This window comes from Mya arenaria, chromosome 8, assembly GCF_026914265.1.
Source record: "Mya arenaria isolate MELC-2E11 chromosome 8, ASM2691426v1".
In the NCBI taxonomy this organism is placed as follows: Eukaryota; Metazoa; Mollusca; class Bivalvia; order Myida; family Myidae; genus Mya; species Mya arenaria.
In genome coordinates this window covers 38,998,277-39,020,513 of record NC_069129.1, presented here as the reverse complement: position 1 = coordinate 39,020,513, position 22,237 = coordinate 38,998,277, and the positions used below count along the sequence as shown (strand labels likewise).

Below are 22,237 nucleotides of genomic sequence, written 5' to 3'. Positions count from 1 at the left end.
AGTACTTTATCACTAACGTTTCCCCTATAGAACAACCCCACCTAATAATGGCTAAATCTAAAATCCTCCGAAACTGAAATTTTCTATCGCAACTTATAATAAAAGGACGGGTCAACTTTATGACCCTCATAAATTCTGTATTTCTTACCTGCCTTAATCTTACACTGCGTCCAGTTGATAAATAAGTGCTAAACTAGCGTATCTTAACGCTACTATTGCACTGAGAGAAGAAATCGATAGAGACCGTCGTTACCCTGATAAGCTCCAAAGTTGGCAATGATTATTTATCATAAACGGCAAGAACTGTCACTGGAACATGGAAAATGCCACAGAATTGTCCATGTCATAGTGATATTGATTAGTGTGACCTTGACCTTTTAGGTTAGATCACAAATGCAATGTGCAAAATACTGATGTACATTTTTGTGAACTTTGCTCAAGATTTGAATAAAATTGAGCTTAAGTTGAGACACAATAGTAACATATATGTATGGACATACATACGGATTGACAGTGCAAGAACTATAAGCCCCCCCCCCCCCCCCCTATCAGGGCGATAAAAAAACAACAAATATAAAGTTGAAATAATATGATCTTCTGTAACAAAAGTTTAAAATCTGTTTGACAATGAATTCAAAAATTAACCTAAGCTTCATCTTTCATTTTCAGGTGTGTCTGACATTTTCTGCTGTTGTGGGATTTTCATTTTAAATCCATAGAAAATTTTGTGATATCTCGGCTGCATAAATGCGTCTCTAGTCAATTCAAATTCTTCAGCTCTCACACGCACATGCTCAAGAGGAGATTTACCAATTACACGAGGTTGCGTTATTTTCAGCACAGTTACCTCGTCAGGTTTAAATTCAATATACCTTTTATACAAGCCATCTTTCAATATAACTGCACAGAATGCATCTTTTCTAGAATTGTAATACATTCTCAGTAAATTAGTCTGAAACATTAGTATGTGAAGAAATCCAAACAAAATCCCTAAACCTGCAAACACAGTTACTGTTATTACTGGATCAAATTCAACAACTTTTTTGACATTCTCTGCAAGATCATCTTCACCTCTGTTCTTGGCAAGATCACATTCATCTCTGTCCTTGGCAAAATCATCTTTAATTCCAAGCTTTTTTTCAGCTGCCTCCTTATAACTGATAAAGATTGTATGCACAAAGAAAACCAGGCACAAACATGATGCAAGGCAGATGTTCCAAAGAAATGCTTGAACAACAATAGAGTCTGCATTCTTGTTTGCAAACACTAGTTTAAATCCACTGAGAACTTTGTCTTCTTGCAATGCAGGTATGAGGATCTTATAAGATAATTTTCTTGTGGTTAAACATTTTGTATGAGCAGAAATGCTGTTGCTTCCGGAGTACACTCCCTTTATCAGACAATGGTATCTCTGGTAACACTGCAATAAATAAAAAATAAATATATTTTTAAATGTATGATAACAATCGAATTAAAAAACAAGAAAACATCATACTCAAACATTAAAGATGCATTCTTACTCCCAAATATGATTTTACCACAATTAATATTGTTTTAATATTCCATAAAAGATGAATAAATGTCGATAACAATATGGTTCATGTGAAGGATACCGAGTTTAAATTGAAGGAAATGAGCATAAAACATGGTATTTCTACTTAAGAGACTGTAGTAGAACACAGTAAATCTTTAAGCATTAAATATATTTTTGATATTTCTGCTATTAAATACACGGTTACAATCTTGTTATCAGTAATTAATATATTCCATAAATGCATCATTTAGTAAGTAGTTGAAGGTTTATCAGTCAAAATTGATGTTAGTTATACATGTGTATGTATAATGTATTGGATTTGAAGAGTGTCACTTTAAAGTAAAATCAAAAATAATGATACAATTACTATACAGTAAATTTTGTAGGGATTAACAGGGCTGCTATAAAGGAAGTTTAGAAGTATATTATTTCCTACAATTGGGTTAAAACTTCCAAAAATTGAGTCCTTGGAAGAACAACAAGCAAATTCGTTGAATTGATATCCCCCGCCTGATTGGGCTAAGTCAAGGGATTGAAAGGGATGGAAATCAATTGTTGGTGAAATATATATATGAGTTTGAGTTTGATTGCAACTGTTTGAAAAAAAAAAAATGTATATAATGTAGCATTTAGAATTGAAATAAACCTAGTTTATAACTCCATGTTACCCAGTTCCAAACTTATCTAAGATTTTATCAAGGCAAACATTCTGATCAAGTTTCATGAAGATTGGTCCAGATATTGCAAAAATATAGCCTCTAGAGTGTCCACATTTTTTTTTAAAGATTTGACCCAGTGACCTCATTTTTGACCCCACATGACCTACTAGTTTCAAACTAAACCAAGATTTCATCGAGGCAAACATTCTGATTATGTTTCGTGGAAATTAGAGCAGATGTATTGCCCCTCAGATTTCTGTAAGATATGACCTATTGACCTAGTTTTTGACCCCATGTGACCAATTTTAAAACCCTTAAAAGATTTCATTAAGGCAAAAATTCTGACCAAATTTGAACATAACTGACTATTCAATACCAATGTTTGGTTAGGGACACAATCTTTCAAAGATTTCACCTACTGACCTGGTTTCTGACCCCATGGAACCCAGTTTCGAACTATTCAACAACAATAAAGGAAAACAGTCTGATTGAGTTTCATGAATATTAGATTGCCTTTAGTGTGTTCCCAATATTTTTTCTAAGATTTGACCTATTGACCTTGTTTTTACCCATATGACCCACTTTTAAAACGCAGTCGAAATTTAACCCAAGAGAAAATTCTGACCATGCTTGAACAAAATCCAACCAATCACCAGCATAAAATAGTTTTTGACAAGATTTTTGAAAGATTTGACCTAGTGACCTAATTTATTATCACATGTGACCCAGTTTAAAACATGCTCAAGAGTTCATCAAGGAAAACATTCTGATCAAATTTCATGAATATTAGACAATACATAATGCCTCTAATGTGTTTTAAAGATTTTTCTAAGATTTGACCGAGTGACCTAGTTTATGACCCCATGTGCCCCACTTTTACAAGCAGTCCATATTTCATCAAGGGGTACATCATGACCAAGTTTGAAAATAATCCGACCAATCATTTCCATTCCGGACAAAAAAAGATTTGACCTAATGACCTAATTTTCGATCATGTGACCCAGTTTTAAATAAGACCAAGATTTCATCAAGGAAAATTTTTTGAATAAGTTTTATGAAAATTAGACCATGTTTAATGCCTCTAGTATGTTTCAAAGATTTTTCTAAGATTTGACCAAGTGACCTAGTTACTAACCTCATGTGACCCACTTTTTTAAGTGGTCAATATTTCATTAAGGGCTACATCATGACCAATTTTGAACATAACTTGACCAATCATTATTATGATATGGTTCCGGACAATATTTTTCTAAGATTTGACCTAGTGACCTAATTTTCGATCATATGTGACCCAGTTTTATTGACGACCAAGAGTTCATCAAGGAAAACATTCTGATTAAGTTTCATGAATATTTGACCATGTATAATGCCTCTAGTGTGTTCCAAAGATTTTTCTAAGATTTGACCAAGTGACTTTTGACCCCATGTGACCCTCTTTAACAAGTGGTCGAGATCTGATCAAGGGGAACATTCTGACAAGTTTGAAAATTTTCTGATCAATACCTACCAAGATATGGTACCGGATGGACAGAATGATGGACGGACGGACAACGCCAAAACAATATCCCCCTCCTGAAACCTTCAATTTAGCGGGGGATAAAAACTTTAATGATTTTGGGGGAAACTTTCCAAGGTGAAAGTCAAAGTTCAAAACATCACAACCTAGTGAAATGTTACTTTTAGGTCTATGTTTACGTTACAACTAGTATTGAAGTAAAATGATTCATTTGAATATAAATTGGCAAGTTATAGTTGCAAATTAATAACATAATTGAAAATTTCTAAGTGTTGTAGCAACCTCAACTTTCACATTTCAGAAAAAATCTTTCAATGGCAAGGAAGCTCTAAATCTTGATATTAAAACCCTGACATGAATTCTCTAATATCTTACTTGTATTATGTATGAATTTATATTTTCCAAATAAATGTCTGACAAATGTTTCATACTTATGATGACAGGATAAGCCATTTTTAAATATTTAAAGTGATTACAAACATGGTTTAATTGAAACTTCCATAACATTATATGAATTATATATCAATTATATGATGCTTTGTCTAAGAAAGGCAGTGAACAATTGTGTGAAGTATGAAGTCCATTAAATAAATGGTATTGGAGATCTGAGTTAAAACCCAAAGTTGCCCTAAAACTTCAACCAAACTTTCTAAGTTGATCAAGGGCCATAATTCGTATTTAGAATGATATAAAATTATGAAATGTAATTTTGCAATGTCACCATGGATGAAATATTAATACAGTTTGGGGCCAAAGTTTAGTCCCATACATAAATGTAAAATTATAGGGTTTTTTTTTGTTTGAAATTCCTTATTCCTGTTTTAAACAATAATAATAAAGATGTTTTTGTATAGAGGAATGGGAGTATTCATATAGTCACCTGTTCATGTCAATATTGCTATTTGTTTGCAATACAGTACACATGGTTGAAATAAAAAAATACTGTCAGTCTAGGTCAAAAGGTCACAATCAAGGTCATCTAAGAAAAGCATTGATATTTTGTTTTAAAACTGTACATATGATTAAGATTTCATTGTTGTATCTTCAAAAATAAGAAAGTAGTTCAAGGTCTTCTAATATCAAGATTAATATTTGTTTGCAAAACTGTACACATGGTCTTTTCTTTCATTCGACATTGCTGTAGCTTCTAAAATAAGAATGTAGGTCCAAATGTCACAGTCAAGGTCATCCAATGACAAGATTGATATTTGTTTGCTACACTGTACTCATGGTCCAAATTCCATTGCTGCAGCTTCAAAAATTAACAAAGTAGGTCAAAATATCACAGTCAATGTCATCCAAGGACAACATTGATATCTGTTTACAAAACTGTACATGGTCCAAATTTTATTGCTGTAGCTTCAAAAATAACAAAGTACAGGTCAAATGGTCACAGTCAAGGTCATCCAAGGGAAACATTGATATTTGTTTTAGAAACTGTAAGCATAATTGGTATTTGAAAAGGTCACAGTCAAGGTCATCCAAGCACAACAAAGATATTTGTTTTCAAAATTGTGCATAAGGTCCAAATTTCTTGCTGTACCTTCAAAAAGAGAGTGAAGGTCAAAATGGGGTGAGGCCAGCTTTGACCCCAGGGGCATATTTTGAACAATCTTAGTAAAGGCTCACTAAATGATGCTACAATAAATTATTAAAGGTCTGGGCCTAGCGGTCTCAGACAAGATAATTTTCAAAAGTAAGTTTACAGTGAACCTTGGTGGCCAGTTTTTGACCCCAGGGGCATAATTTGACTTTCACAAGCAATTGTATACAGATGACACACGAACGAAGAACAGTGCACCATCTCAAAGCTCTTCTTGCCTTTGACCAATAGAGCTTAAAATCAACCAACCCTTTTAAACTGACAGGACTTGATACAGTTGCCTACACACTGACAGACTTGATACAGTTGCCTGCACACTGACAGGATATGATACAGTTGCCTACACACTGACAGGACTTGATACAGTTGCATGCACACTGACAGACTTGATACAGTTGCCTGCACACTGACAGGACTTGATACAGTTGCCTGCACACCGACAGACTTGATACAGTTGCATGCACACTGACATACTTGATATAGTAGCCTGCACACTGACCAACTTGATACAGTTGCCTGCACACTGACAGGACTTGATACAGTTGCCTGCACACTGACAGGACTTGATACAGTTGCCTGCACACTGACAGGACTTGATACAGTTGCCTGCACACTGACAGGACTTGATACAGTTGCCTGCACACTGACATACTTGATACAGTTGCCTGCACACTGACAGACTAGATACAGTTGCCTGCACAGTGATCAGACAACAATATTTTGCAAAGTTTACTCTATCTCAACAATTTGAAAATTGATTAAAGTATAAAAATTAGTTGTCCTAATATAATTGTATTTAATACGGTAAAGTCAAATTCTTAAGAATCAACATCTTTATAGAATTTAAAAACCTTTTATCAGCTATTCAAAATAAATAAGAACCAAGACACTTAAGAATTACAAAAAAATATTTCAGTTACTCTTCCTCCAACATACACAGCATTATAAGTCTTCCTCAATTATACATGCATTGAATCCATGTTTATGTACTTTAAGAAACATTGTAACCCCCTGGGTGGGGCCAGTTTTGACCCCTGTGCCAAAACTTGATAGAGAGCCACTATATGTTGATACACACAAAATATCAAGGGTCTAGGCCTCATGCTTTTGACAAGAAGAGTTTTGTAGTTTTTCTATTTGGTTGCATTGGCAACCGGAGTATTGGCACCCAGAGTTCTGTATGGAATTCATTTTTTTAACAATTTTGTAATAGCACTGCCCAATGAATATCCCTGTGATATTTCATCAAAATTGTCCTGAGGGTTAAGAAGGAGGTGATGTTTATAAGAAATTGTTGACACTGGACAAAATAATACACTGCACTCTCTGAAAACAGGTTGTTGCTCTTAGACTGTATTTTTTTCTCTTTAATAGTTACAATAGCAATTTTAAAAATTTCAAAGGCCATTATTCAGTCATGTATGGGCAGATCTGGCTGGGTTTAAGAAAGGAACTGAGCTCTCATGTATATCTAACTACTAAGCTAACTACTGTATACATTTGATAAAGATACAATCAAAACTGAACACTTTATTGCATTCACAAGCATCATATAAGCTCTTATAACCTTTGGCCAGTAGAGCTAAAAAATTACACATTTTTCGCAATCAGAAGAGCCCCACCTCCATTTCAACAAGAGCTGTCACAGAGACAGCGCCCTCGACTGTTCAACCGCTTTTCAGTGTAAGGATTGAAAAGTTTTGGTGAAACATGCATGGATCACTGTATTAAGTCTAGATAATAGATAATAAACTAGTTATCTAACTTGGTTAATAAAGTCTCAATTCAATAAATCAAGTAGTTGGTGAGATATTAATATGTGCTTACATGCAAAATCTTGACCAGAATTTCTAAGTCGAGTATAAAGTTTCAATGCAATACATGATGTATTCGCTGAGATATTGACTTAAAAGTGGTTACATGCAAAACCTTTACCAAAATTTCTGTCAAATAAAAAAGGGTCATTATATGAATTTAATGCAAACTAGTGTTATCTCACTTGGTTATTTAAGTAGATTGGATAGTTGAGTACCATTGTATAAAGTCTTAATGCAATACATCAAGAAGTTGCTGAGATATTAACCCATGTGTGCTTACATGCAAAACCTTAACCAGAATTACTAAGTCGAATAATAAAGGGCAATTATTTGCATTAAATGCAAACTAGAGTTACTTAACTTGGTTTATTAAGTAAGTTTGATTTCATAACTATCCATCAATTCTAACTTAGATTATTGGACGGAAACCATTTTTCTATTTTACGTAACAATGACTTACAATGACTTTGACATTTACCCAACCCCCTCAATTGCAACCCCAAGCTAGCTCTTCACATAAGCTACTTACTCACAAACTTTCATCATTATCCATCAATTCTTACTTACTTACTCATTGGGTGGAAACCATTTTTCTATTATTAGTAACTGTGACCTTGATCTTGACCCCACCCCCTTAAAAGCAATCCCGAGCTAGTTCTTCACATAAGCTTCTTACAAACCAACTTTCATTACTATCCATCAATGCCAGCTCAAGTTATTTGGCGGAAACCAATGTTTGATGCCCGCCAAGCCACCTGTTGGCCCTCCTACCCATCCATATCCCCATTCTAATAATCTGGTTTTGGTTGAAAACCTGGTTAAATATACAGGTTAAATGTACTTACAATATGTTTCACACAACACACTCTACTTTGGACTAGAAGGGAAGGAAGCTGCTGCCTCAGTAGATGCATCTTACATGAGTTTCTGAAAAAATACACAACATATGTTACTGTGCATATATGTATATCTTGTGCCTTTTCTCAACCTAAAATTGACTATCATTCCATATTTCCAAAAGACTGCTTTTCCTACCCAAGTATCAGCAAAATTTGGAAAATTATTCTAAAAACAACATTTTACATCCATGTAATCTAATAATTTTCAACAATGGTTTTGTTAATTGGCTGTTGAAAATTTCCTTCCTATATGAGGTTTTTTTAGACTGAAAGTGACTATAACAACTGACAGACCAATTATAGTTTCAACATGAATAAATATCATTGCTTTATAGACTAGTATTTTCCCAATTCAGTGTGTAGTACCACTACTTTCACAATCATAAAAGACTGAGGAAAAACAATGACAGTAAAGTGTCTGGTTGAAAAGAATCAATGGAAGAACACAATGGCAGAACATAGGCTGTGTTTTGTGTGCAATGACCCTAACTAGGTAATGGAAATGGCCTAAAACATTCATTTATCAATAAAACAATTTTTTGGAATAACATGCGTACATATATTATATACATAACAAGAGCTGTCATAAGGCAGCGCGCTTGACTTCGCCGCTTTGACTTAGAAGTGAATACAATAACAATGTTATATTACCACGTTTGGTCTATTTATGTCAAACCTAACTAAAATTATTCAATACATAAGGTGACTTTGATGCTGCCCTCCCACCACCCAAAAAATGACGCAAGTCATTCAAATAACTTGATTTCCCATTATGAAAATGTGGTAAAGAATATACAAATATGCCTTTCAAAAGAAATTAAAATAAAATATAAAAAAATAATAAAAAAAATTCAAGGGCAATAAAGTATAGCCTCCTTGTTTTCCCTTGGTAAAAAAACTGGTTAAGAATGTAAAAATGTGCCTTTAAAAATTTAAATATATATATATATATATATATATATATTCAAGGGACATAATTTGTATTTAGGGTTAAAATGGAGTTATGTTTCTTGTAAGATGGTCGTAAATAATTTTGAATTTTATTAAGTGCATTGAATGAAAGGTATAGAATTTTTTTTATTTAAATCCCAACTTGCCCTTAACTTTTACTTGCCCTTAACTTTTACTTGCCTTAAACTTAACCTAAGTCAATCAGGGGCCATAACTTGTCTTAAGGATATGGAGTTATGTAACCTCTTTGGGTGATGGTCCTGAACAATTGTGTGAAGTATTAAGTCAATTGAATGAAGGGTATAGAAGTTATTAATAAATATCCCAACCTGCCCTAAAACTTTAACCTAAGTTCCATAGTCAATCAGGGGCCATAATTTGTATAAAAGATAATATGGAGTTATCTAACCTCATTATGTGATGAACAACTGTGTGAAGTATTAAGTCAATTGAATGAATGGTATTGGAGTTTTAAGTGAAAATCCCAACTTGCCCTAAAACTTTAACCGGCCCTAAAACTTTAACCTAAGTCAATCAGGGGCCATAACTTGTATTAAGGATAATATGGAGTTATGTAACCTCATTGTGTGATGGTCCTGAACAACTGTGTGAAGTATTAAGTCAATTGAACAAAGGGTATATAAGTTATTTATAAATATCCCAACCTGCCCTAAAACTTTAACCTAAGTTTCATAGTCAATCAGGGGCCATAATCTGTGTAAAGAATAATATGGAGTAAACTAACCACACCATGTGATGGCCCTGAACAACTGTGTGAAGTATTAACTCAATTGAATGAAAGGTATTGGACTTCCCGTAAAAAGTGAAAATCCCAACTTGCCCTAAAACTTTAACCAGACCCCGACGCTGGGGCGAGTAGTTTAGCCCACCTATTCTTCGAATAGTCGAGCTAAAAATGTATTCAATAAATAACCATTTAACAATTTTCAAATAAACAAAATCTATCACAGTAAGTGACAATTGCCCCAGGAGTTCCAGACAGATTGTCGGAATATGCCTTCATTCAAGAAAAGCTAACATAAACTTTAAGCTTATATGCTTGACCAGATGATTGTTGACAAATCAAGAGTAGAAGAACTGTGAAGTAAGAGGCAAGGACCTGGAATTTGAACACGACACTTTCAGAAATAAGGACAAGCGTCTTCAACAAAGAATGTTGCATTTACTAGCCAAACATTTGTACCATATTATTTGAAATCCCCCCATGCGTAATAAAGTTACAGCCCAGATATGACCACTTCTACCCTTTGTGCATATATGCAGTATTTGATAAGGATTTACCTATAAATTTGACCTTGACCTTCAAAGTAGGGACGTGGGTCATGCACCCAACTCGTCACCTCTATTTGCCAAACATTTGTTCCACTTAATTTCAATGACCACTATACTTGATGTGCATAAATGCAACATTTCATTATGAATAATCTCTAAGTGTGACCTTGAACTTCATGGCAGTAATGCGGGTCTTTTGCGCAATGCAAAAGTGTTTCAAAATCCCTGAGTGCATGAAAAAATTACAGCTTGTGTATTGCCTATTCTTTATGTGCACATATGCAGCATTCTAGAGATTAAGTGTGATTTTATCCTTTAGGGTAGAGATACAGTACACTCCACGCGGAACTACCACTACCACACTGTATGTGAGTCTTGTGCCCGACATGCTGCCTTTGTATGCCATACATCTATAACAGGATATTTCAAAATTTGTACTGGGCAGTGGGCATGACAGCTCAGACAAAAAAAAACAGTCGTAACAGGAACATAGATCAATGTTTGGCCTTAAGACATTGTGTAGTGTAATGCCTTAAGACACCGTGCAATGTTTGGCCCTAAGACGTAGTGCAATGTTTGGCCTTAAGACATCGTGCAAGGTTTGGCGATAAGACATTGTGCAGTGTAAGGCCTTAAGACATTGTGCAATGTTTGGCCTTAAGACATTGTGTAGTGTTAGGCCTTGATACATTGTGCAATGTTTGGCCCTAAGACGTAGTGCAATGTTTGGCCTTAAGACATTGTGCAAGGTTTGGCGATAAGACATTGTGCAGTGTAAGGCCTTAAGACATTGTGCAATGTTTGGCCTTAAGACATTGTGCAGTGTAAGGCCTTAAGACATTGTGCAATGTTTGGCCTTAAGACATTGTGCAATGTTTGGCCTTAAGACACCGTGCAGTGTAAGGTTAAGACATTGTGCAGTGTAAGGCCTTAAGACATCGTGCAGTGTAAGGCCTTAAGATATCGTGCAGTGTAAGGCCATAAGACATTGTGCAATGTTTGGCAATAAGACATTGTGCAGTGTAAGGCCTTAAGACATTGTGCAATGTTTGGCCATAAGACATTGTGCAATGTTTGGCCATAAGACATTGTGCAGTATAAGGCCTTAAGACATTGTGCAGTGTAAGGCCTTAAGATATCATGCAGTGTAAGGCCATAAGACATTGTGCAATGTTTGGCCATAAGACATTGTGCAGTGTAAGGCCTTAAGACATTGTGCAATGTTTGGCCATAAGACATCGTGCAATGTTTGGCCATAAGACATTGTGCAATGTTTGGCCTTAAGACATCATGCAATGTTTGGCCATAAGACATCGTGAAGTGAAAGGCCTTAAGACATTGTGCAGTGTAAGGCCATAAGACATTGTGCAATGTTTGGCCATAAAACATTGTGCAATGTTTGGCCATAAGACATCGTGCAATGTTTGGCCATAAGACATTGTGCAATGTTTGGCCTTAAGATATTGTGCAATGTTTGGCCATAAAACATTGTGCAATGTTTGGCCATAAGACATAGTGCAATGTTTGGCCATAAGACATTGTGCAGTGAAAGGCCTTAATACATTGTGCAGTGTAAGGCCTTGATACATTGTGCAATGTTTGGCCATAAGACATCGTGCAATGTTTGGCCTGCAATAAGACATCGTGCAGTGAAAGGCCTTAAGACATTGTGCAGTGTAAGGCCATAAGACATAGTGCAATGTTTGGCCATAAGGCATTGTGCAATGTTATGCCATAAGACATTGTGCAATGTTTGGCCATAAGACATTGTGCAATGTTTGGCCATAAGACATTGTGCAATGGTTGGCCATGTTTGGCCATAAGACATTGTGCAACGTTTGGCCATAAGACATCGTGCAATGTTTGGCCTTAAAACATTGTGCAATGTTTGACCAGAGATTGTGCAGTGAAAGGCCATAATACATTGTGCAGTGAAAGGCCTTAAGATATTGTGCAGTGTAAGGCCTTAAGACATTGTGCAGTGTAAGGCCTTGAGACAGTGTGAAGTGTAAGGCCTTGAGACATTGTGCAGTGTAAGGCCTTAAGCCATTGTGCAGTGTAAGGCCATAAGCCATTGTGCAGTGTAAGGCCTTGAGACATTGTGCAGTGTAAGGCCTTGAGACATTGTGCAGTGTAAGGCCATAAAACATTGTGCAGTGTAAGGCCATAAGACATCGTGCAGTTTTTGGCCATAAGACATTGTGCAGTGTAAGGCCTTAAGACATTGTGCAGTGTAAGGCCTTAAGACATTGTGCAGTGTTAGGCCTTGATACATTGTGCAATGTTTGGCCATAAGACATCGTGCAATGTTTGGCCTGCCATAAGACAACGTGCAGTGAAAGGCCTTAAGACATTGTGCAATGTTTGGCCATAAGACATAGTGCAATGTTTAGCCATAAGACATCGTGCAATGTTTGACCTTAAGACATCGTGCATAATAAGACATCATGCATAAATTGGCCACCAGACATAGTGCAATGTTTGACCTTAAGACGTCGTGCAGTGTAAGGCCTTAAGGCATCATGCAAAGTTTGGCCATCAGACATAGTGCAGTGTATGTCCATAAGACATAGTGCAATGTTTAGCCATAAGACATCGTGCAATGTTTGGCCTAAAGACATAATGCAATGTTTGACCTTAAGACATCATGCAGTGTAAGGCCTTAAGGCATCATGCAAAGTTTGGCCTCAGACATAGTGCAATGTTTAGCCATAAGACATTGTGCACAGTACAGTTTTGAGACATTGTGTAATGTTAAGCGTTAAGACATCATGTAATGTTAAGCCTTAAGACATCATGCAATGTTTTGCCTTAAAACATCGTGCAATGCTTGGCCTTAAGACATCGTGCAGTGAAAGGCCTTAAGACATTGTGCAGTGTAAGGCCATAAGACGTCGTGCAGTGTAAGGCCTTAAGGCATCATGCAAAGTTTGGCCATCAGACATAGTGCAGTGTATGTCCATAAGACATAGTGCAATGTTTAACCATAAGACATCGTGCAATGTTTGGCCTTAAGACATAGTGCAATGTTTGACCTTAAGACATCATGCAGTGTAAGGCCTTAAGGCATCATGCAAAGTTTGGCCATCAGACATAGTGCAATGTTTAGCCATAAGACATTGTGCACTGTACAGTTTTTTAGACATTGTGTAATGTTAAGCGTTAAGACATCATGTAATGTTAAGCCTTAAGACATCATGCAATGTTTTGCCTTAAAACATCGTGCAATGCTTGGCCTTAAGACATCGTGCAGTGAAAGGCCTTAAGACATAGTGCAATGTTTGGCCATAAGACATCGTGCAATGTTTGGCCAAAGACAACGTGCAATGTTTTGCCATAAGACATAGTGCAATGTATGGCCATAAGACAAAGTGCAATGTTTAGCCATAAGACATTGTGCAATGTTTGGCCATAAGACATCGTGCAGTGTATGGTCATAAGACATAGTGCCATGTTTAGCCATAAGACATTAAGCACTGTACAGTTTTTAGACATTGTGTAATGTTAAGCCTTAAGACAACATGTAATGTTAAGCCTTAAGACATCATGCAATGTTTTGCCTTAAAACATCATGCAATGTTTTGCCTTAAAACATCATGCAATGTTTGGCCTTAAGACATTTTGCAGTGTAAGGCCTTAAGACATTGTGCAGTGTAAGGCCATAAGACATCGTGCAATGTTTGGCCAAAGACATTGTGCAATGTTTGGCCATAAGACATTGTGCAATGTTTGGCCATAAGACATAGTGCAATGTTTGGCCATAAGACATTGTGCAATGTTTGGCCATAAGACATAGTGCAATGTTTAGCCATAAGACATTGTGCAATGTTTGGCCATAAGACATCGTGCAGTGTATGGCCATAAGACATAGTGCAATGTTTAGCCATAAGACATCGTGCAATGTTTAGCCATAAGACATCGTGCAATGTTTAGCCATAAGACATAAAGCAATGTTTAGCCATAAGACATTGTGCAATGTTTGGCCATAAGACATCGTGCAATGTTTAGCCATAAGACATCGTGCAATGTTTGGCCTTAAGACATCATGCAGTGTAAGGCCTTAAGGCATCATGCAATGTTTGGCCATCAGACATAGTGCAATGTTTAGCCATAAGACATTGTGCACTGTACGGTCTTTAGACATCTTGTAATGTTAAGCCTTAAGACATCATGTAATATTAAGCCTTAAGACATCGTGCAATGTTTGGCCTTAAGACATCGTGCAATGTAAGGCCTTAAGAGATTGTTCAAGACCTTGTAGTAATACTGACCTTGACCTTGACCCTAGCCTCCACAAATGCAATCCTATGCTATGGAAGTCCTCCTTAAACACTTCCTACATACCAAGTTTGGTCACAAAATGTCAACCTAACTATTTATTCTGTATCAACCTTGATCTATTTTTAATAACAATGACCTTAACCCAAACACAAACCCATGAAACTTCTACATAAACTCTTTCTAACAACAAGTTTGGTCGTAATATGTCAACCGTATCAAAAGTTATTCAGTACCAAATGTTTTCTATTTTTAGTAACAGTGACCTTGACATAGACCATGACCCTTTGGGCCCAAAGTGCAATCCCATGAAAGGTCTCTATTAACTCCTCCTGTATACCAAGTTTGGTCACAATGTGTTATCCTACCTACTTATTCAGTACCAACCACTTTTATATTTTTAGTAACAGGCACCTTGACCCTAAGGGCCAAAAAATCAATCCAATGAAAAGTCTCTATATTTCAAACCTAATTAAAACTAGAGCTGTCACAGGAGTGACGAATACCCCCAAATGCCGCCTGGACACAGGAATGGCAAACCATTCCTTTGAAAAGAGGCCATAACTCCAAGGTTACTGCACACTGCATCTTCTTTTATCATGCATGTATTGTTTTATTTAAATCTGTTGAGTAATTTAGAAGTTACACTGCTGACAAGAAAAACTAGCCTTTCATGAGTTATCGTCCGGAAACCGTTTTTCTATTTTTAGTAACAGTGACCTTGACCTTGGCCCCACCAGTCCCAATATCGAACTTGACCTGTATCTTCTGATGTTTCACCTGTGTACCAAAAATTGTTCAAATCTGTCTAGCCTTTCAGGAGTTACCGTCCGGACACTGTTTTTCTATTTTCAGTAACAGTGACCTTGACCTTGGCCCCACCAGCCCCAATATCGAACTTGACCTGTATCTTCTGATGTTACACCTGTGTACCAAAAATTGTTCAAATCTGTCTAGCCTTTCATGAGTTATCGTCCGGAAACCGTTTTTCTATTTTTAGTAACAGTGACCTTGACCTTGGCCCCACCAGCCCATTGCATATCGAACTTGGCCTGTATCTTCTAATGTTACACCTGTGTACAAAAAATTGTTCAAATCTGTCTAGCCTTTCAGGAGTTATCGTTCAGAAACCGTTTTTCTATTTTTAGTAACAGTGACCTTGACCTTGGCCCCACCAGCCCCAATATTGAACTTGACCTGTATCTTCTGATGTTACACCTGTGTTCCAAAATTTTTTCAAATCTGTCTAGCCTTTCATGAGTTATCATCCGGAAACCGTTTTTCTATTTTTAGTAACAGTGACCTTGACCTTGGCCCCACCAGCCCCAATATCGAACTTGACCTGTATCTTCTGATGTTACACCTGTGTACCAAAAATTGTTCAAATCTGTCAAGCCTTTCATGAGTTATCGTCCGGAAACCGTTTTTTCTATTTTTAGTAACAGTGACCTTGACCCCACCAGCCCCAATATCGTACTTGACCTGTATCTTCTGATGTTACACCTGTGTACCAAAAAATTTTCAAATCTGTCTAGCCTTTCATGAGTTATCGTCCAGAAACCATGAAAACCGACAGACCGACCGACAAGCCCACTCCTATATACCCCCTCAAACTTTGTTTGTGGGGGTATAATTATTTGATATCATAGGTGAAGTTGACGCAACCCTCCTGCAAGCCATGCCTGAACAACGACATACGTCATTCTAATAACCAGGTTTCACCTTGTCAGTGTTCGACACTAACAGGGTCCCAGGATCCGGTATTCTGACCGATTAAAGCTAACTATTAGTAAATAAATAGCATTTCATCAATTTATTACCTAAATTTGAGTCCCCCTAAATTTCTTGACAGTGCATGTAAAAATTACTTTATTTATACGTCCCACACACCACTTTTTGACTCTAGTCTAGCTATGTCATGAATCTACATGTATCAATAAACAGGTCATTCACAGTGCGCATGCGGGTTAACGCTTCTGTTTCGTTGTTTACATTATCAACAAGGTCAGAGGTGACAGACATTTATTATCAGTACAATAATAATGTTGAATTATTTTGCTAATGTGTCAGCACCACCCAAAAAAGATGCCAGCACTGCTGACTTTGATGCTTTAATGATGCGACCATCGAGTAGTTACAGTAACATTTACAGCACAAAAAAACGGCATCCTACTATTCATCACTCTTTGTAAATTGGCATCCAACTAATCAATATTCTTTGTTAATTTTAAAGACATATTATTTAATGCTTTGGTGGATACATTATAGAAATTAAATTCCCCAAGTTTTATTAATAATCTTCAATCAATGTATATAATTTTACATTTTGGCGCAAAAATTAGCATACACAGCTTTCACAGTTTTCACCACCCGGATGTAATATTCCTACTGTTTCTCAATCAAAGCACCGACATAAGAAAAGACCCTAAATCTAAGAATAGTAACAACTTCAAGTTTTTGCTTACATTGTATCCATCTTTGTTTTTGACTGAAAACAAAAGAGACTTAGACATTCTACTGCTTTGAACTAAATCTACTGACTTGGAAACCCAAATCTACCTCTCTGCCATTGCCAGAGGTTCATATGTCTGACATTGTGCTACTAACTTGTCATTACATGCTGTTACCAAAAACATGTATATTATGGTGTATACTTGAATTACAAATTGAAAAGTAAAATACACTGTATTTGTATGTTGAATTGAATATTAAAACAGGCTCACCAATGAAAAAATGCAAAAAGAGAAAGAGACTCCTTATTTCAGGAAGGGACACCTGATTTCAAATGTTGGTGTCCCTTCGGTATGTATTGGAAAAATGGTGTCAACACCTGACTTGGTAAAACCTGGTTAAAAATATATAAATGTGCCTGTCAAAAGCAATAAAAAAGAAGTCACTCAAGGGCTATAATTTGTATTTAGGGGTTAATATGGAGTTATGTTATCTAATTGTTTGATGGCTTCTGTGAAAAGTATGAAGGCCATTGAATGAACAATAATAGAGATCTGAGTTAAGTCGATCAAGGGCCATATTGTATTAAGGATAATATGGAGTTATTTAACCTAATTGTGTGAAGGCCGTTTACAAGTGTGTGGAGTATAATGTCAACAGAATGAAAGGTATAGAATTAATTAGTGAAAATCCCAACTTGCCCTAAATCTTACCGGATACAATGTCAGAAAATCACAAAATGCCTTAATAGAGGACATTTAGATATTTCGAGATTTTCTGAAATTGTAAAACTGCAGTAATTCATAGTTATTTTATGCTAGATAGATGGTAGGAGTGACCCCTTTGATAAATCTGAAGAAAAAAATATATATAGTAGGTTAAATGTCACTGAATTTTGTACAGGTCAAACGACCCCATTAAGCAGGAGTTCATTCCCATCAAATCACTGTGGGTAGCACCAGTTTTCTATTTTTATTTTTCCCAATCTGGAGAAAAAAATCCAAATCAAATGAACCTGTAATGGTTCATTCAACATCCTAATGAATTGTGCGATGCAAAGTTTTGGGTATTTTTTAATTCAGAAATTATTGTTTTTTAATCACATTCAGAGATTAGTGTGCAATATTAATTGTCATGATTTATTGCAATATATATTTACACCCAAAAGATTGATATTTCAGCCATATCAGGTCTTTTGAAAGGGAAAAGAAACTAATATTTTAATGGGGCTGTACTAGGTATGATGAAATAGCGAAAAAAAAGAAAAATGTCAAAAGCTGACTTAAACTTGGTATCCATGTGTACAATGCATTATAACTTACTAACTGAAGTACCAGATAGTTTACAATTATTTTATATTCGCAGTTTTTTCGTATTTTTCCATTAATTTTTTTACTAGGTATGTCTACCTAGTAGAATTCATTCCTTATGCGTGATTTGGCTAGTCGATGTTATCACATGACATTACCAAGTTAGGTATATACTGTGAAATCATTAATGTTTGTGGGACATAAATGTTTGACAAATGTGGTTTTCGTGGGTGGGGTGATCCACGAATTCAAGATCCCAAGAAATATAGTCCTTCTATTAAATTTTTCAATTGCCTTGTTATGTACATACTATGTTATGTATGTACATAGTATATTCTTTAGAGAGGTCGAAGTATAAAGCGTAAATACAAAACTCACAGTATATATTACTATTATTGTTTGTTAACCCTTTCCCTCATGTCAAATCAGCCATATTAGGCCTGCCACTGCATGGCTTATCAGTACATTGATAACCAGTAGCCAATAGATAATAAGCCCCTATAAGTACCCCTACTGCATAGGAGATTATTGGAGAATATTGAAAATTGCCCCCTATGCATTTCTAACTTATTTTTCTAGTATTTCTTTTGGTTTAATCAATTATAGTTCAATATAAAGTTTGTAGGTAAATGAATTTCCAATCCAGTGGTATAATTTTTATTCTGTTGTCTAAATTATTTGGTTGAATATTTATAGAGAAACACAACGCCTGTGAAAATTGAAGATGTTTCAATTGATTTCATATTATACTATATTTCCTTTGACACCTATTGCATAACAACTTTAATATTTTGTAGTATTTCTTTTGATTAAAATAATGTTAGAAATTCAAATAATGAATATAGTATTTGTAGTGTATTAAATTTCGAACCTAGTGATCATAGTTTAATCTAAAAAGCTTTGACAATAACAAATATTCAAATCACAGAAATCATGCATTGTTAAAAAATAAACACAATTTAATTAGGTAAACAACAAATGTTATTTCAGATTCATTATTCTCATAAATAAAATGTGCATGTCCGTTGTTTTGAAATGAATTGAATAAAATAATTGCAAATATCAAAATAAAAGGCGCGGATGCTACTGGCACAGTTTAAAAAACTTTGGGAACGTACTAGATATTGCCCTCAACAAGCCGAACAACTCGATTTTTTAATAGTCAGAATCGCTATTTAAATTAATTTAGTGATTCCGTAATAATATTATAATTAAAATCTGTCAACACAAGGCAATAAATCAAGGTCTGAAATGCATGGACAATTACGACAACATTCTTGTGTATTTATCGAGATAACACGTGTTTTAACAGCTGTCAAACTGGGTCATATCACATATATTTTATTATAATCCGTGTATCTACAACAAAATACTAACTTTGATTAACAGACGTAAGGGGACATTTTTATTACCGGATTAACATTCTATTTTTGGAAACAGAAGTGACAAGTGACATGTGTTTATTCAAGCCAGACTCTTGTTTACTACATCGTAAATCAGCCATTTTGACACATTTCTAAACCATGACAGGTGACGTCATTAGCACGTGATCAATAGGATATATTTATATGATATTAATTATTGGTAGTTTTAAATAGCTAGTGACGTGTAGTCGCGATTTTGCGAACATCATCTTTTTTCGTTATTTATATAATTATCGATGTTTATATTACTCAAAAATGCATTTGTTGCGAAAAATAAGCAACAGATATGTTAATAAATGACCGTAAATAAGCATGGCACATTTTGGAACAATCATGCGGGAATCGATAGAGGGACATTTTGGAACAATCATGCGGTAATCGATAAAGGGACAATTTGGAACAATCATGCGGGAATAGATAAAGGGGCAATTTGGCACAATCATGCCCGAAAGGGTTAATATATTATATCTGCCCGGCGAACATTCTTCACTTGTTTCGTATTACAGTAAGAGTATTTTGAATTTTTGTCAAATTTCATTTTATGTTTATGGCATTGTATTATATTGATGATATACATGTTCAAGTATGTATAAAATATAATTTTGGCTAGTTGAAATTATTTATTGTGACTTTAATGAGCCTTTGTCATCAAGCCACTGTGGACACAAGAGCTGTCACAAAAGCCAAGACAAAAGACTTAATTTATTGCAAAAACAGATAATCTTAAATCGATTTATATGCAGACGAACAGCTATAAAATATTATAACTTATATATATTTATTTATCCGAAATTTATTATATCCGGAAAATAAATTGTATTTACAATATCATACAATTATAGTCAGATAGGTTAGCCAATGCAATGAACTTTTCTATCGTATTGTGTATGCAAATAAAAATATATATGTACCAGGGTGGTTCTTAATTACCTGATAAAGAGAAAAATGCTTTACAAATCGAAAAACATCAACTGGAATAAACGAGGCAGTCAATGGTTTTACTTGGATTTGGAGCAGACAACAATGAGTGGTCTCGGGGCCATTAGTTCGTACCAACATGTTGGAGTGATTTCAACAATGCACAATTCTACACCTAGATAAAGCTATATATATATATATAGCTTTATCTAGGTGTAGAATTGTGCATTGTTGAAATCACTCCAACATGTTGGTACGAACTAATGGCCCCGAGACCACTCATTGTTGTCTGCTCCAAATCCAAAGTAAAACCATTGACTGCCTCGTTTATTCCAGTTGATGTTTTTCGATTTGTAAAGAATTTTTCTCTTTATCAGGTAATTAAGAACCGACCCTGGTACATATATATTTTTATTTGCATACACAATACGATAGAAAAGTTCATTGCATTGGCTAACCTATCTGACTATAATTGTATGATATTGTAAATACAATTTATTTTCCGGATATAATAAATTTCGGATAAATAAATATATATAAGTTATAATATTTTATAGCTGTTCGTCTGCATATAAATCGATTTAAGATTATCTGTTTTTGCAATAAATTAAGTCTTTTGTCTTGGCTTTTGTGACAGCTCTTGTGTCCACAGTGGCTTGATGACAAAGGCTCATTAAAGTCACATATAAATAATTTCAACTAGCCAAAATTATATTTTATACATACTTGAACATGTATATCATCAATATAATACAATGCCATAAACATAAAATGAAATTTGACAAAAATTCAAAAATACTTTTACTGTAATACGAAACAAGTGAAGAATGTTCGCCGGGCAGATATAATATATTAACCCTTTCGGGCATGATTGTGCAAATTGCCCCTTTATCTATTCCCGCATGATTGTTCCAAATTGTCCCTTTATCGATTACCGCATGATTGTTCCAAAATGTCCCTCTATCGATTCCCGCATGATTGTTCCAAAATGTGCCATGCTTATTTACGGTCATTTATTAACATATCTGTTGCTTATTTTTCGCAACAAATGCATTTTTGAGTAATAAAACATCGATAATTATATAAATAACGAAAAAAGATGATGTTCGCAAAATCGCGACTACACGTCACTAGCTATTTAAAACTACCAATAATTAATATCATATAAATATATCCTATTGATCACGTGCTAATGACGTCACCTGTCATGGTTTAGAAATGTGTCAAAATGGCTGATTTACGATGTAGTAAACAAGAGTCTGGCTTGAATAAACACATGTCACTTGTCACTTCTGTTTCCAAAAATAGAATGTTAATCCGGTAAAAAAATGTCCCCTTACGTCTGTTAATCAAAGTTAGTATTTTGTTGTAGATACACGGATTATAATAAAATTATATGTGATATGACCCAGTTTGACAGCTGTTAAAACACGTGTTATCTCGATAAATACACAAGAATGTTGTCGTAATTGTCCATGCATTTCAGACCTTGATTTATTGCCTTGTGTTGACAGATTTTAATTATAATATTATTACGGAATCACTAAATTAATTTAAATAGCGATTCTGACTATTAAAAAATCG

General features: G+C 35.2%; 1 protein-coding gene across 1 annotated transcript; it reads right to left on the bottom strand.

Moving 5' to 3' along the window:
* Positions 1-576: 576 nt before the first annotated feature.
* Positions 577-20,724, bottom strand: LOC128243409 (uncharacterized). Its single transcript, XM_052961185.1, has 3 exons — positions 20,666-20,724; positions 7,975-8,056; positions 577-1,420 (listed from the first exon to the last, which is right to left on the bottom strand). Exons 2-3 carry the CDS (start codon positions 8,041-8,043, stop codon positions 653-655), a joined length of 837 nt encoding a protein of 278 aa, XP_052817145.1. The 5' UTR covers positions 8,044-8,056; positions 20,666-20,724; the 3' UTR covers positions 577-652.
* Positions 20,725-22,237: the final 1,513 nt, after the last annotated feature.

What these genes read in the sequence shown, in the direction of transcription:
- LOC128243409 (XM_052961185.1), bottom strand. Translation starts at nt 8,043, where the DNA reads ATGCATCTACTGAGGCAGCAGCTTCCTTCCCTTCTAGTCCAAAGTAGA. An exon ending in TGTGTTGTGTGAAACATATT is followed by an intron (nt 1,421 to 7,974) that starts GTAAGTACATTT and finishes TATTTATTGCAG; the next exon opens with TGTTACCAGAGATACCATTG.